At 48.1% G+C, this 15,848-nt stretch overlaps 1 protein-coding gene across 2 annotated transcripts in view; it reads left to right on the plus strand.

Moving 5' to 3' along the window:
• The window catches only part of COL27A1 (collagen type XXVII alpha 1 chain), a 186,692-nt gene that overhangs the window by 156,432 nt on the left and 14,412 nt on the right, over window positions 1-15,848 (plus strand). For both annotated transcript variants that reach the window (XM_066200944.1, XM_066200945.1), the window contains 6 exons: window positions 8,347-8,400; window positions 8,522-8,629; window positions 10,016-10,069; window positions 10,364-10,417; window positions 14,807-14,863; window positions 15,022-15,075. In XM_066200944.1, the coding sequence (XP_066057041.1) occupies window positions 8,347-8,400; window positions 8,522-8,629; window positions 10,016-10,069; window positions 10,364-10,417; window positions 14,807-14,863; window positions 15,022-15,075 (381 nt within the window). The remainder of the gene's footprint in view (window positions 1-8,346; window positions 8,401-8,521; window positions 8,630-10,015; window positions 10,070-10,363; window positions 10,418-14,806; window positions 14,864-15,021; window positions 15,076-15,848) is intronic.

Genomic DNA, 15,848 nt, shown 5'->3' on the forward strand with positions numbered 1-15,848 from the left:
TGCCATACACGGCAGACATCTGATAGCAAGGGGTTTACAGTTCCAGGAAAGCAATTGGAGAGCCTAGAAGTACTGAAATACAACATGCTCTGAAACTAGAAATTCCCTCATTGTTCAGCAAAACGGGGAGTCAAGTTCTTTCCACTTCAATTTTAACCTGAAATCCTATCTGCAGTGTCATTCGAGCCATGTCAGGACTCAGAAAGCTTTGAGCCAGACACTCCAATGATCTAAATTGCCATAAACAATTACATCAGAGAAGATCTTGCTGCATTTGCCGGCCCTGCTGTGGCATGCAGATGTGCACCATCAGCCCAGAAGAGCCTGAAGGGCTGTAAATCCTTTCGCTCTGGTGCAGTGAGATTGAAAGTCTCTTCATTTGCTCTTCAGGAGGGTAGAGTGACAGAGCTGGGCAGGGCTGGAGAATGGAGAAGGTTTTTTGAGGGAACTCACAGGATCAAGCCACTCTCCAGCCCAGGAGAGAGCGTGGAATGAACTCGTGGCTCTTGGCTCTGGTGCCGTGGTCACTCCCCAGAGCAGCAGCAACCTCACACACAGCTCTGGATGGTGTCCTGAGGATCCTCCCCATCACATTTTTGTCCCTGTCCCAGTCCTGAAGTGGAGGGAGGACTTGCTGGCCAGGATGGACCTTCTGCTCTTGCTAGCAGAGCTGCTGCAGCAGTGCTATGCCGAGATGGGGCTGGTCTCTGGGCTCTGCAGTTCCAGGGCAGAGCAGGAGCTTTTTCTCATCCGACACATCGCTCTTGTGCAAAGTTGTCCAAACATCACTTACAGCAGAATTTGTCCCAGAGTGGTTTTTGCTCTTTGTTCTTTTCTCTTTCCTGCCACTGAAAACATGATTCAAAGGTTTTCTGCAACAAAGCGCCTCGCTCTGCTGTCGCTGAATCCAGCCATTCACTGCATGTCCATGAGCTCAGCCACAGCTGGCAGCACCACATCCATGGCATTCAGCTCCCTGAAAACACTGAGGTTGCCGAAGGACAATCCTGGAGTCACCACTGGTTTTAATCTCTGCTCTCCATGCAGAAGTTTATGGGGGGTGCGGTTTTGATAATGTACTGAGCTGTTGTTTCCTGGAGAAGCTGGGTTTTGTGCCCTGGACCATGGGCTGTTTGTGGAGTAATTACTTGAAAGAAATTTCTTAAACTCCCCCAGCTGGAGGGTGTGGGGTCACCCTGTGAGTGAGCAGAGGAAGGAATGGAGAACACCAGTCTTGGTGTGCAGGGGTGGGCAGTGTGTCAGTGGTACCAGCGAGATCCTCACAACCTGTATCTTAGGAAGTGAGTAGTGTGGTGTTACTCCAAATCCTGCCCTTGAATAATGTGTTAGGAGCAGATGCACAAGATAGTAAAGTGGCTTGCCCAGGGTCATGCAGGAGGTCAGAGGGGGCCTAGGAGATCACAACAGGCCATACCCCTGCCCCACAGCCTGTCCTTTCCAGTAGCTGCTATATCGGTGGGGCCAGTTCCTATACTGGAGCCCAGTTTCCAGTGCTGAAGGTGTTTGCACTTGGCCCTGGTGTGTCCTTGAGTTACAGCCCTGCACTTTCATTCCTCGTGCAGACCAACACTCAGGAAAGCCTTAAACAGGTATTTGTCCTGCATCAAAAACCGTAGGTGAATAAAGTTGCTCAGAAATGCTCTCAAATATGCTGAAAACCTCTACTTTGAGAAGGATGAGACCAAGAGTCAGGGCAGTGCCTCTCCGTGGAGCTGCAGGCCTGGGTGTCTCTGCTTCCCCTTCTACAACCAACGTGATCATCCCTGGGTGCCTCTGCCCATAGCTGCAATCAGCTTCTCTTCCCGCTTTGGTAATCAGTGCTGGTGGCCCCAGGGTCAGCCTTTTCTGAGCATCCCACTCAACAGAGAGGCACATTCGGGATTGTGTTGTTTGGGCGATGTTACTGTGGGGGACTTTTCCCCCTTTTTTGGCCATTCTACTCTCTGTGACTCGATCTACGAAATCCATTGAAACCTTTGGAGTAGACCAGGGTTGCCTGTGAGCCCTGTGCATCCTATAGGGAATCACAGAGCTTTCCCAATCCTGAGGGAACTGCTGCTTGCAGCACTGAGGCTGCTCTCCAGCAGCTGAGGGGCCGTTTGGCCCTCGCAGACTCTGCTGCTGGGGAAGGCAGGCTGATCCCAGCTGGTCTTTGTTTAGAGTTAATAGGAGTCAAAATGAGCCAGAATTTGAAATAAATCCCATTGACTTGGCAAGGTTTCTTTCCTGACTCAGACGAAGGAGACACACTTTTTTGGGCAGTTGCTCCAAGATTCCCCTCCTTATTGCAAGAGAGGATTTCATTCCCCTCCTCTTCCACAACCTCAGGGCATCTGTGTCCTTCAGAAGGAAAATATTAACCCTTAGTGTTTGGGGGAGTGTCAGTCAGAGTTGTGCTGCCCAGGTGCTCTCTCTATTCTTTTCTTTCCCATTGTCAGATTCCAGCACTGTTTTTTGGAGCATTTTGGTTTCATTGTGTATGAAAGCTTCACAGCTCAGTGGGGATGAGGCTTTGCACTTTCCCTACACTTCCCACTCATCCATCAAGTGTTTTAGTGGCACCTTTGTCTCCTGTGCTTTCTTAGAGATGAGGAAGTAGAGGCAAAGAGAGTGGGGGAAAAAAGGATTTTCCCAGAAACAACAAATTAGTGGCAGTTCAGAGTTATCAGACTGAACCAGGGCAGCTCAGAGCCTACAGCACTGCTCTGTACATGACTCTTTCCTGCCTTACACTGTGACTGCTTAGGAAAATCGAGTTAAATAGATCTCCTCCTCCACAAAACCAGAGCAACAGCTGCATGCAGATAAGAGTTTGCTCTTAAGCAGAGAGTTCAGGATACACAACTTTGGGTTGGATTCCCATTTCAAGCTGAGGAGCTCAGCTGAAAGGAAAGTCACAGCGACTCCGGCTGTAGTCTTGCCATCCAAGACCTTTTTATAGGATTTCCCCAATTTGCTGTTTCTTTGAGCACAGCCAGCCAGCTCTACCTGCACTCCCCACTCGGGTTTCCACAAGCAGGCCAAGAGCCCATTACTTCCCAGTGCTCCCAGTGAAACCCTCTGAACCTCACAGTACAATCAGGTCTTTCTTCTCGAGAACAGTTGAGTCTTTCTTCTTTCCCCATACTCATTCAGGAGCTGCTGCCCTGTCTCCTCCCCTTCCAGACTACTGCTAGGCAGAGTGATTATGAAATGTGTTTCTTATAAATCCAAAACATTTATGTCTTCAAATGCCCGGCCTAAATAATCCCACTAATTTCCTGAGTGCTTGTGAACTGTCCTGCATGGGGGGAGGCTTCTCTCAATCAAAGTTTATTAAGTAGAGGTTCTCATATGGAGACATTGCTGAGCAGTAGGAAATTATATGGGGCTTTTTCATTTCCCTTTAAATGAGCTCACTGGCTGGGCCTGGACAATATGGGCATGGTCATCCTATGGTTCATGCTTCCTACCTTTATTGCTGCTTTTGGTTTTCCTGCCCTTTTTACATCCAGTGCCTCAAACTACCACTTTTTTTTTTTTTTTCCTCTGTCACCATGTCACTTTTTTCCCTTTGCTCAGTAGCTGTATTCTGGTGGTTCTGTTTCTTCCTGCCTCATTTTTGGGAGGGAGGAGCGACCTCAGACCTTCACTCAATCACACACACACACAAAAAAAAAAAAAAAAAGCTTGAAATTATGCTCCTGCTCCACAGCAGTCCTGAGCAATCCTGAAGCAGCCTGAGGCAAGCTTTGGGAAGCTCTCCCACCAGTTCTGTGCCCTGGAGGGCTTCCTTCCTGTGCTGTGCTGCAAGGAAGGCAGGAACATATTTGCCCTCTGGAATGCCAAGAGCCAGAGCAGGATGGGTGAGTCACATCTCTGTTACCACTTCCCCAACCCTCCGCCTGCAGCAGGAGCATCCCTGGGTGTGGGGAAGTTTGGGTCAGGATTTTAGCCCTGTTTGTTGTTTGGCTCTGTTCAGGGCATATCTCTCCGCAGTTCATTCAACTTCCTTGTTTTGTTTTTCTGGATGTTGTTGTCAGAACATAGATTTCAACTGTTGATGTCTGGAGAATTTAAAGCTGAGCTGCTCATCTATTTGCTCCCACTAAATGTTGCTGTTGTGCTGGGAAATAGATCTGACTTTTCTGTCAAGGCCATCAGCAGCTGGAAGTCTCTTTTTCTTTAAAAATTAACCAATTTGCATTGGAAAATAAACCATTCTTCTTTCCCTTAGGGGAATATCTAAGGCTATACTAAAAAAATCCTTGTAAATCTGTGTCCTTAGTGAAGATGACAATGAAATTTTAAACATAAGACTATTCTTTTTTTTTGCTTTCCTTGGATATTTTGGCATAGCTGAAGGCATGTGACTTAATAAAACTGCTGCTTTCCACTGTCCCTGGTCACAAATACCATCATCATCTGGAGGTACTGATATGCTTCTCTAGTGAAGAATGCTGCATATAAAGAGAAATCACCATTTAAAAATAGTCCCCCTGATGGAAGAAGCTTGGAAAGAAGATCTGTTTTCTCAGCAAACCAGTAACCCAAAGCATGCAACAAAATGTGTACAAACCCCGGGAACAAAAGCCTCGAGTGTTCAGTGCCTTGGCACAGTGACCCAACTGATGTGAGTCCAGCAAAGGGAACTTGGATTTCATTATTTTGATGTGCAGGCTTTTGTACATCTTCTGCCCTCGCTCCTATCTCTGCTAAAGAGAGGAGAAGTCCTAGGAACCTTAGGAACTTCACACTGCAGTAAAAGAGGCACCAAAAGATGCTGCATTCCCAGTGTACTTCGGGGAGGGCCTGGATGAAGAAATTATCTCATTGAATTTTATTTTTAAACTTTTTCTTCTTCTTCTTCCTGTTCTGGCCCCGATATTTTTCATCCCTGGACAGATGAGTCAGAAGAACGGAGAGAAAAAGGACGGGACTACTTTTGAAGGCTACCAAGGTCATTGCTGGGCTTTTTCTTCCCTGTGCAATGTGTGGAGTGTGGCAGTGCAGTGATTTCTGGGAAATGTGCAAACCCCTGTGTATGTGCCCTGGGAACATCTGGGATTGCAACAGCAACCACATCTGGATCACCACAACTAGAGATATCACATATCTGGGAACCCCAGACAAGTGTTGAACTGCCTCTAAATTCATCTGGGCAGAATTCCTGCGCAGTTGGAGAAAGCATATCCAGGAAAATCAGACACATGGTAGGCTTCCCACTCACCAGCAGAGCTTGCTGGCCAAAGTCCTAGAAAGCGTGCTGGGAGAGCACAGAAATATCCCTGACTGATAGAGCTTATTCCTCTCGAGGAGGTGACTCAGAAAGTCAAAATCTGAGCCACGTCTCTGCCGGTGGTGTCGCCAGCATGGTTTGACCCGTTTTTTTTATATCAGCCAAGCTTTTAACCAGTGGATGAGAGTCAAGAACAGCAAGGGAGGCTTGGAACAAGGTCTCTATGGCTTCCTGTGAGTGACAGCTCCTTTCACTATCACTGACAGGAGGCTGGTGATGCTGCCAATGTTTTTTTCTTCAGAAATGGAGAAAGAGCTGCACCCCAGCTGGAGAACCCAGGGGAGCCTTCTGGAGTAGATGAACATCCCTGCTCCGTGATGTGTCATAAGGGGAAAATGGTACAAGGAGTTTACTGGAGCCCAAATCTGTGCTCACATCCACCACTGAGGGAAAAGACAAGCTGAAGGAACTCTGAGAAAGTTTGAGAAGCTGTTTGTACGTGGCACAGTGGATTGAGTTCATTTTTGCAAGCAGGGCTTGGACTGTCAAAGTTGGGTTTGGTTTTTGTTGTTTACCCTCTCCCTGATGACTCCAGCCCCTCTATTTGTATTCTGTGATGGCGAGTGCAAGCAGGAACTTGAATTATGGCAGATTTTAGGACCAGTGTGGAAATTTTGTTCCTCAGATGGGAAAATTTAAAGCCTAAACTTGTCTTCTTGAAAAACAAAGACATTTTCCAATGGAGGGTAGAATCAAGTTTCAGTCATGAAACTTCCATGGGAGATGTATCCTGCTGGAGGGAGCCAGGCTGTACTTCAGACTTTTCTGAAGTAGCTGTGAGATCCTCGTGACCTCCCCATGAGCAGGGTCCACCTGCCCTGCACAATGATAAAGAGTGTGTCTCATCAATTTACTGGTGTCTGCATTTTTTACAGACAATATAACACATTCTCAGCCTGGGCATGGAACCTTGGCATGGAAATCTTTGTTTCACGAGCTGCCACAGCACAACAGTTCCAGGAGCACATCTGAGTGTGCAAAACTATTCTGCTGGAGAAGACTAAGGGCTTGGCCATCACTGGGTTAGGAACAGATCTAGCTTAAAATGGGCTTTTTTCCATTTGCAGGAAGCATCTACTGCTTGTGCTTCCACAAGCTCTTAAAGCACAGTCCAGGGAGACTGATGGAAAAACACTAGGCAGCTGATTAAGAGCCCCAGTTGTCTCTTTATTCAGTCACATTTTGTTTTTTCAGTAAAGTTTAGCGAGTGATTCCACTATTCCCTCTCCAGATTTTTAAGCCATAATGTGCCCAGGGCAGTGCTGCAGAGCAGGGGCTGTGGGAGTTACTGTGCTTCAGGTGCTGAGTACCAGCTCCCACAGTGAGCTGCTGTGGAGCTGGAAGGGTCTGCCCATTTCTGATGCTTTCATTAGTGAGGACTTCTCTGTACTGCTGTCAAAAGTATAAATCGTGTGGGTGATGCTGGAGGCTTGGCACCCATCATCTACTGCGGCTGCTCGGCATCTGTGGGAAAGTGGTTCCAAAAGGGATCTCTTGGAAAGTGGCAGCAAAAAATAGCACACAGGAAAAAAAAAAAAAAAAAAAAAAAAAAAGCCCTGAGCAGTATGGAAGAGGCACAGAACAAGGCTCATGTGCTCCTCAGCAGGGACCTGCCCTTTGTGAAGCCTAATGGTGTTGGCAAGGTGGACTCCTGAAATGTTTGACTTAGGTAAAATGGAGCTATTCCCTCTGGGCAGGTGAACTGGCACAATCCTTTAGGGTTGGAATAAGTCTGAATTGCTCCTTTGTGTTCAGAGCAGGCACTTCTGAGGCCCGTGTTTCAGATCAGAGTGAAAACCCCCTGATATGTCTCACTTTATAAGTTGCTTTTATTCAGTTGAGACTGCAATACCAACCATGGTGAAAATTATACCTTCCTAGATGGGAGGTGGGGGAGCAGAGGGAGACGTGTGGTTCTGGTGTGGAGATGCTGTTGAAAATGTTGTCACAATTGCCAAAAAAGCATGAGTTATTTTCTTCAGTTATACTTTCTGCTTCTTTCTGTCAAATTCAAAATATTCTGTCTCCCTTGCAGCCAACAGGGTCAAACACTGGAAAAAATGAGCTCCCTGAGGTCCCTAAGGAGAAGCTGCTGTATTTAGCTGCTCATCATAGCACATTTCTGTGGTGTGGGTGCGAGGAGGGGCAGCAGGGTCTGCACCCACACTGGGTTCTGAAAGCAGCTCAGCATTCCTGTCTCTGCTTGCCATGGCTCCCACCTGAAGTTTTGCATCCCACTGCATTTCTAGAAGCCTGATCAGTAGGTTGTGGTTTCTGTGTGTGGCAGTAATAATACACATAGAGGGTGAGGGTTTTCACTGTGAGCAGGAGGTCGTGTGTGGTAGGTGGATAGAGAATGAAACCATTGCCTGTTTTCACAAGGTAAAAATAAGGAGAGGTGTTGTAGAATGAATGGTTCTATTGGTAGGGTCCTAAAACTGTATAAAAAGTGTTAATTTAGTGCCAAAGTTTGTGAAGGATACAACTGTTGGTAGAGTAGTGGTGCAGAGATGGAAGCTCAGGTGCAAACCAGAGGAAACCTCTTGTGGGAATCAGGGTAAATGTGTTTTCCACGTTTCAGCCTATTCTGTAGCAGGGGCTGGGTAGGTGCACTTCTGGAGATCCTTCTTTTGCACCCTTGGAGACAGACGGACACATCTGATTTAGGCAGTTTTCCATGACCCACCTATCTTGAGGATGTGATTTTAAAGTTACCATCATCAAAACTATCACAGTATCACCTCTCAGCTGTGTTGCCCCATAGTCACCTGAGCACAAAGATCTTCCCACTTTTAAGCAATGAGTTTTCCTCTGTGTGTTGGAGCAGCTAAAGACCAAACTCAGCCATACCCCAGCTGTAGCAGCTGTAGATTGTGGTCTGACCTGCACAACTTCCCGGGCTCCTTGTTGGCCCCCATGTGTGGGTGAGGATGCTCTCAGGTTTGTGTGTGCTAGGGAAGTGCCTTGGGAGTGGCTGGTTGGGATGCCACTTCTTTGCTTTCCCATTCCAACAGCCTTTTTTTTTCTTTTTTTTTCTCCTCTTCTAGGGACCAGAAGGGAAACCAGGAAAACAGGGGGAAAAGGGCAAGCCTGGCCAGAAGGTAGGAACATCTCTCTTGGAAAACATCACAGCCTGTGGTTCTCCCTTTCGTTACTCGTGTCTGATATGTTCCTGCAGGAGAAGTTTTGTCCTACACTGATGTCAGTGCCTTTTCTCTGCAGGGCAGCAAAGGCTACCAGGGGCAGCTCGGCGAGATGGGATCCCCAGGGAAGCAGGGGCCGAAGGGGAACCAAGGCCCTAAAGGATCCCGAGGTACCCTGGGACCGATGGTGAGAAGAGCTCTGCAAACGCTCGAACACAACACAGAGAAACCCAACTGGCAGTGGTGGGCACAGGCCTGGATGGAGCAGGGAGCCCAGCAGAGGCCTCAGGGCACTGAAAGGGAAATGCTGTCAGATGGCTTTATTGGCCAAAACATCTTGACCCTCATTCTGAGCAGCACAGGGGAAAGTCCATAGGGGTGGCTGGGTTGGTGCCCCGTGAGCCCAGCTCACGTTGCATCTAGGCAGTTCTTCACAACTCCCCAGATAGGCTGAAATTGCTGAAATGTTGGGGATTTTTCCTCAGCTGAGTGAGCTGATAAGCTATTTTTTGCTAAGATCTTCCCCTTTGAGACTGCACACTCATGGCAAGAACTGCTTCCAAGTCGAGCTGTGTTGTTATAAGGAACTCTGCCTTGGATTTCTGCCCTGTTTCTACACCCACTCTTGATCTACTTATCTAAAACACTTGGAGCAAGAAAAAAATACAGCATAGGAAGGGGTTTGAACTGGGTACTGAAGGTGAGGCTTCCTGAGAGAGCAGCCATAGTATGGCAGAGAGGGGAGAAAGTTAATTTGCTTTAGGCACAAGAGACAAATGCATCGGGACAGCAGTGGTACATAAAAGTACCTCTCGTGCATTGCTGGCTGGTTAGGAAACTTCTTGAACTCTATTTGATAGAACTTAGTGCAAAATCAGGAGTTATTTATGAACTAGGAATAGTGGTTATATTTCAGAACAGTAGTAAATGAGTGATGGAGTGATGGTTCTGCTGATAGTGTTTTCCTGCACTAAAAATTTATGGCCTCACCATATATCCTCCCATAGTAGTCTTTGGCAAAGCCTCCATGGATTATTTCACAAGGAAGAAAAGCAATATCTGAGCAACAGTCTATTGGAGTGGACACATCTCTGTCTTGTGGAAAGGGCTTCATTCCATGCTAAATGGGATTATATGGAAATTATGGGACTCACTTTAATCTTATGATCTGATTTAAACCCTTTTGTTCACTCTGCTAAAGATGTGATTCTGGTCTGTGGAAGTCTGGTGGACTTCCTAGCACAACCCTGATTTGGATACAGAGACGTGCAGCAGGGTGGATGAAGAGCACACAGATGCAGCCATTTCTAATAGCAGCTCTGAGTGAGGTGTGGAATCTATTGCTGCAGGCTGGCAAAAGCATAGAATGGCCTCCTGGCACTGCTCTCCATGTGTAAGAGGTTAAAGCCAAGCAAAAGCCCATCGTGTGGCTGTAGCAGAGCTCACTGGTGGCCAGGAGAAGGACTGGCCACACTCCCACGTGGTGCTGAGCTTTGCTTTGGGCCCAGGGCATCCTCCTCTCGTGCCAACACCGTGGGCTGCTCTCTCAGTCCCTCTGTCTTTGCCTCTCCAGGGAGCTCCAGGAAGGATGGGTGCTCAAGGGGACCCAGGCTTAAAGGGTTACCAGGTAAGGGTTTTATTTTCATCTCCCAGCTTTTATCTGTTCCTAACACAACAAAACTGCCAGCCCAGCATGCCAAATGTTCTTAAACCATGATTTATTTCTGACCTTGAGTTTAGTTCTTTGTCAAGTCTCCATTTGCACCATCTGCATGTGGTTCATCTCTGCCCATGTGACCCACGTGTCCCTCCAAAGCTGGCACGCACCACCCAGAGCTTGTGAGATCTGGCAGGGAACCAGGGAGGACTTTGAGTGCCACAGCTCTTTCCTGCCTCCTCACGTGCTGTCTCCTCTCCACAGGGACATGCAGGACCACCAGGGCCCATTGGACCACCAGGGCCAAAGGGGGAAAAGGTAAGGTCAGGGGCTTTGGCCACCTCATTTCTCCTTGAAGGAGACAATTGTCCCAGTGCTGTAACTCCCACGCATCTGCCCTCTCCTCACCCTGTGGCAGAGGCAGAGGCGTCTCCTCGACCACACGGCCACTTACAAAACCCCTCAAAGCTGCAGCCTTGCCTCTGCCAGTCAGTGCCAGCACACCAGTGCCACCAGCACGTGCTGCCCAGACACCACGTGCCCTCATGCCAGAGGCTGAGCCAGCCAGCCTGAGCCCTAAGGATGTGCTTTTCCTGCATCCACAGGAATTCGGCTCAACCCGCAAGCCAAAAGAAACCAGACTCGTAGCTTTCTGTGATCAGGTCAGGATAACTCCCTGCACAAAGGAGCTGATCTTCAGCTGCTGGCTGGTTTCTCCTCCCCATGGCCCTTGCTCCACGTTCCTTGTGCCCCACCTTTCGACAGCCCCCTGGCTGCAGCTGCCCTGACTCAGAGCCCTCTTTCCACAGTGGCTTTTCCCCGGTGTTTTCCCCCTTTTGCTGAGTCAGCACAGCCATAACCAGTTCAGGATGGAGCAGTGACTCACCCTTTAATGGTTTCCTGTCGGCTGCTCGCTGCTTCCAGGGCTGATGGTGTCCTTCCCATGCCTTCCTCAGCCATGCTCCCTCCCTCCTGATAACTCTCTGCAGAAGGCTCTGGGGAGAGCTCATTGTGACCTTCCAGTATTTAAAGAGGGCTATCTAAAAGAGGGGAGCAGCTTCCTACAACAGACAGACAGTTGATAGGACAAGGGGGATGCTATTAAAACAAAAGTGTAAAGATTTTGGTTAGATGTCAGGAAGTTCTCTACTCAGAGGGTGGTAAAGCACTGGCACAGGTCTGGGCTGCCCCGTCCCTGGAAGTGTCCAAGGCCAGGTTGGACAGGGCTTGGAGCAACCTGGTCTGGTGGAAGGTGTCCCTGTCCATGCCATGTGGAACCAGATGGGTTTTAAGGTCCCTTTCAACCCAAACCATTCTGTGATTCTCCCTTGGTGTGGGAAGTGTTGGTGGTGGGGACTGATCAGTCGTGAGGTCCCCATGAAGAGGGGAGATGCATGAATTCTTTCTACTCCCCATCACCAAGAGAGCATTCAGCTTTGCCTCTGCACACAGGTGGGAGGGCAGCTGAAGTGCAGACAGGAGCTTCATCCCTTAAAAAATGAGTTTATAAGGACTTGTCCTTGCTGAGGCTTTGAATGGATCCCTTCAGCTCAGGCTCCTGGTGTCAGGATACCCTGTTCACACTGTGCCCTGCCTGGAGATTCCATGTGCACCCCGGAATCACTGGGCCAGGGCAAGCTATTGTGTTCCACTGAGACATTAACACACCTCAGAAACTTTGCTTTGGGGGTGAACAATGGTCATTGTGCTGCTTCTGTCATTTCCTGCTGCTGAAACACATCCATGGAGGAGCAGCTGGTGATGTTCCTGCTGCTCCCTGTCTCCATTGCTGCTTTGCTGAACTTCCTGGCAAGTGTTAGACAAGCACAACCAGCCCAGGATGATGTGAGAGCTCGTGACCAGGGACACTGTCAGCTCAGAACCTGCCCCAGAGGTTTCTCGCAATTCCACTGTTGAATCTTGAGCGTCTTGAGCAAAAAGTTGTGAGTCAAGACTAGCAAAAGCAAGGTCAGCCACTGACCCTGCAGCCATTGAGATGTGCAGATATGTATGTCTATTGTTTAAATTGCAGCTGTAGTTTTATTTGAAAACATTTAAAGTTGCCATCTTGAAAGCTCCTGTAATTTCAGTAGGAAATGATCCCCAAATTATTCATCTGAAGCACTCAGTGGAGCATTTCGCCCTTCACCAACAAGATGTTGCTCTGCAAAAGGACAGTAGAAGAGCACTCCCTGAGCAGACCTGGTGTCAAAAGAGCACAGCAGTGTTATGATAAATTAATTCTACATGCAAGAATCCAAGCTGAAGCCTGATAAAGCCACCAAAGCATCCAGTGCACCCTGCTAAGAGCAGTCAGCTCTGTTAATGACCACTGACAGCTGGATCTCCTCACTCATGTTCTCCTGGAAGGCCAGTGGGTCTGCGGACACCTTCCTGGGGAGCAGAAGGAGATGCTGAACCAGGAGAGCACAAAATCACGTACTGAGCCTCCAGCACCGCTTCCTGCAGCATCCAGGTGCTCCACAAAATCTCGCATCTAAGTTTTCCTATCCACCCTCCCTCATCTCCTACAAGTTCCTGGATCCCAGCCTAAAGACAGACAGATTCCTTCCCTCCAGACATCTGTAACCTCTCACAAGCCTGTGAACACAAAAATGGAAGCCTGAAAGTGAGAAATAAAGAGCAAATGGAAACGGGACCGTGAGTACTCTGTGAGCTTTAAGTAACATGGTAAACGGAGCCGTGCTGAAGGAGGAGGATATAATGGTGGGGAAGGTCTTCCTTTTTTCAGAGAAGAAAGTGGTTTGGTGAGAGGCACTGCTCTGGAATCCTGCTCCCTTGTGCCATCCCCGCCAGCCACTCTGCCACATTTCATACATTTGCAGCTCCTCAAAGAGGCCTTGCTCGGAGCAGACGCCTGCTCTTGGCAGCTGCTTAAAGCAGTCCAGATGGGATCCTTTTAAAAATTACAAACTGGTGTATCTCACTTTGGGACAGGAGCCAACAACAACAAGCCTTCCCTTCTTCTCCATGCATTTTCCATTTGTATCCTAACATGTTTACTTTGCTGCCCTTTACTCTAACTTTTTTCACTGCAACTTTCCGAAGAATTAGCGCAGACCTTTCATCTCTCTCTCAAGCAGCTGAGGCACCAGGAAGCTCTGGAGGAGCTCGGTTTCACAGTCCTAGAGCTGACCAAGCTGCAGGATTTTCTCAGGCAGGAGACAGAGAACAAGGTGGGGGATTAGCCTCAAGGGGAAACAAAGCCACAGTGGGGAGAAAGTCTGCGAGTCTTGATGCTCTTGAAGGGTCCCCAGAATTAGGAGCTTTCTCTGGGTTCATCACACTCATCCCAGCTCCCAAATGGCAAAGGTGTGCACATCCTGCTTGGGATGAAGCAATCAGTGCCAAGACTTCTGCATAGTAACAGACACACTGGGATGATTTTTTTTTTTCCCCTGAGAGTTGAGAAATGGTGGCTTTGTTTCCCTTCTAGTCAACATTCCTTAGATAGTGGCTAGAAAGCAAACCAGTTGCCAGGTATTTTGCTGCTGGCTTCCGGCAGCAAGTTCAGTAGCACTGGAAACCACCAGCAGAGCCTGTGAGGGTTTGCTTCCCCCCACTCTCTTCTATGTCACCCAAGTTTGTCTCAGAGGCAGGCAGGCTCACCAAAAAATTTCCCGAGTGTCCTTACTATCAGCAGCTGCAACTCCAACAGGAGAGTAGCCCAAAGAGAATGTCAAAGAGAATTGTAAATACACCAGAAAGGGCTGGTGCAGCCGCTGAGAATTACACCAGTCTGTGAAAAACTTGGCTCTGCAATCTTTGGAGATTTGGATGTTCAAGGCTTCTTGGAGCACCCAAGCACCTCCAATACAGCAACTCCACTGTGCCAGAACCCCCCAAACTGCCTTAAAGGAGCTCTGAGATATGTTCATCCTGAGGAGCCAAAGTGCCAGGGACTGCTATGGAGTAGTCAAAAACTGGAGGAGCTGGAATGTAGCATTCTTCCGTGGGGAGCAGAGAAACAGCCATCTCTGAGTTAGACTCCAGAGAAAACAGGACATTGTGACCCTGAGTGACTTTCACAACAGAATTTAAAAGGCTAGTGTCTCTGTCAAGTCTTAAGGGATCTCTCTGTGGATGTTTTGGAGAGACCTCAGTCATAAATAAGCCGGGTGATGTTATCCACCAGCCAAACCCTGAGCTCTGAGCTCGTGCTGTGGAGCATCCCAGCAAGGAGAGGAGTGTGCAAGGGGCTGTCTCACCTGGCTGATTGTAAAACAAGCCCACAATGGTGGCACACAACCAAGGAGCCCATCCAGACCACCCGTGCTCCCACGACAGCCCAGACAGCACTCAACAAGGGTGGGGAAATGCTTGATTAAAGAGTTTGGTTGAACTGTCAGCAATAAAATTCAGAGGCAGAGAGCTATTTCCCATGTTGTCGTAATTACATCCTGCTTGCCTAGTTTTAGGAATTGTTGAAAATAACCCTTTGCACCTGGTTACTTAAGGAGGAGAGTTAGACCAGGCAAAAACAACCACCAGAAATCAGGAAAGCAATGTGAAGAGTCAGTGAAACAAACAACAAAAAAATTTTGTTTAGTCTTTCCTTGGATGAAAAGGGAGTAAATTCAACAGAGGCTTTGACTTCCCATGATATGGAAGGACTGGATTGGGTCTGTACAGAAGCATCTGCTCTAAAATCTGCTGTTTATATTAATACTAACATTTCATTCACAGGGACAACAAGGTGATGACGGGAAGGTAGAAGGCCCACAGGGACCACCTGGAGACAGAGTAAGATGTTAAATCGCTTCTCTAATCAATCCTGGAGTGATTTTTGTTGCTGGATTAGTTGGGTTGCTGCCTTACTTGTCAAACATGCATGAGCCATTGAGATATTGCAGATGACAGCTTGTTTACATCCACCTCAAGTCTTTGTTGTGCTCTTTTAGGGCCCCGTTGGTGACAGAGGTGACCGGGGGGAGCCTGGAGACACTGGTTATCCTGTGAGTCTTACTCCAAATGCACGATTCAAAGATGTTTGCCTTGGGGAAGTGCTCCCAGCCCACACTAGCCCACAGAATTGCCCAGCAGTCCCAGTTCCTAACCTGCTGTTGTCCCTGGTCAGCTGCTGCACACAGCTGCCATTCAGACAAGGAACAATTCACCTGTCTTTAGCTAAAGCAATAAAAACATTGCTGAAGGCAAGAAAGTCAGCACCTCGCCCTGCCCTGCACCTCCCTGAATGTGGCTAAAAGAATGAGCCAGGGCCATTTTTTTGCACAGGTGTCTGTGATTATCAAGGAGACATCCCAGACAAGGTGTGTGCAAGAGAGTCCACGTCAGTGCTGGACAAATTGCAAGACTGATGTGCCCGTGGCTGTAGGTTCTTCCATGGGAAGATCTGTGAACTTTAAGATTTGGAAACTTCCAAAATCTTTGCAAGATTTCTCTCAAAAGCAAAGACAGGGCTATGAATTATCCTGCTGTGCTCCTTATGCCCCCTTTGCAGGGCATTTTCAGCTGATTGGGGCTGATCTGCAATGGCTCCATGAATTGTTACATCCATTCAAAAGCATCTGGTCAGAGTGACCCATTAGAGTAATTTACAGAAGATTTTGAATTCATCAGAGTAGCAGTGCTGCTGCCTTGTTTTCTAGGACAGCTGTCTCCAACTCTTCACTTCCATTAGTGCTGTGTGTATTTTGGGATGCATTAGAACACCTTCTTTGCTGCTTAGCTGGTGCTGAGCAGTTCCTTTTTCCAAAGCATATCCACA

The sequence above is a fragment of the Chamaea fasciata genome, unplaced genomic scaffold (assembly GCF_029207755.1).
Source record: "Chamaea fasciata isolate MVZ Bird 193981 ecotype frontalis unplaced genomic scaffold, bChaFas1.0.hap1 SCAF_20, whole genome shotgun sequence".
Lineage (NCBI taxonomy): Eukaryota > Metazoa > Chordata > Aves > Passeriformes > Sylviidae > Chamaea > Chamaea fasciata.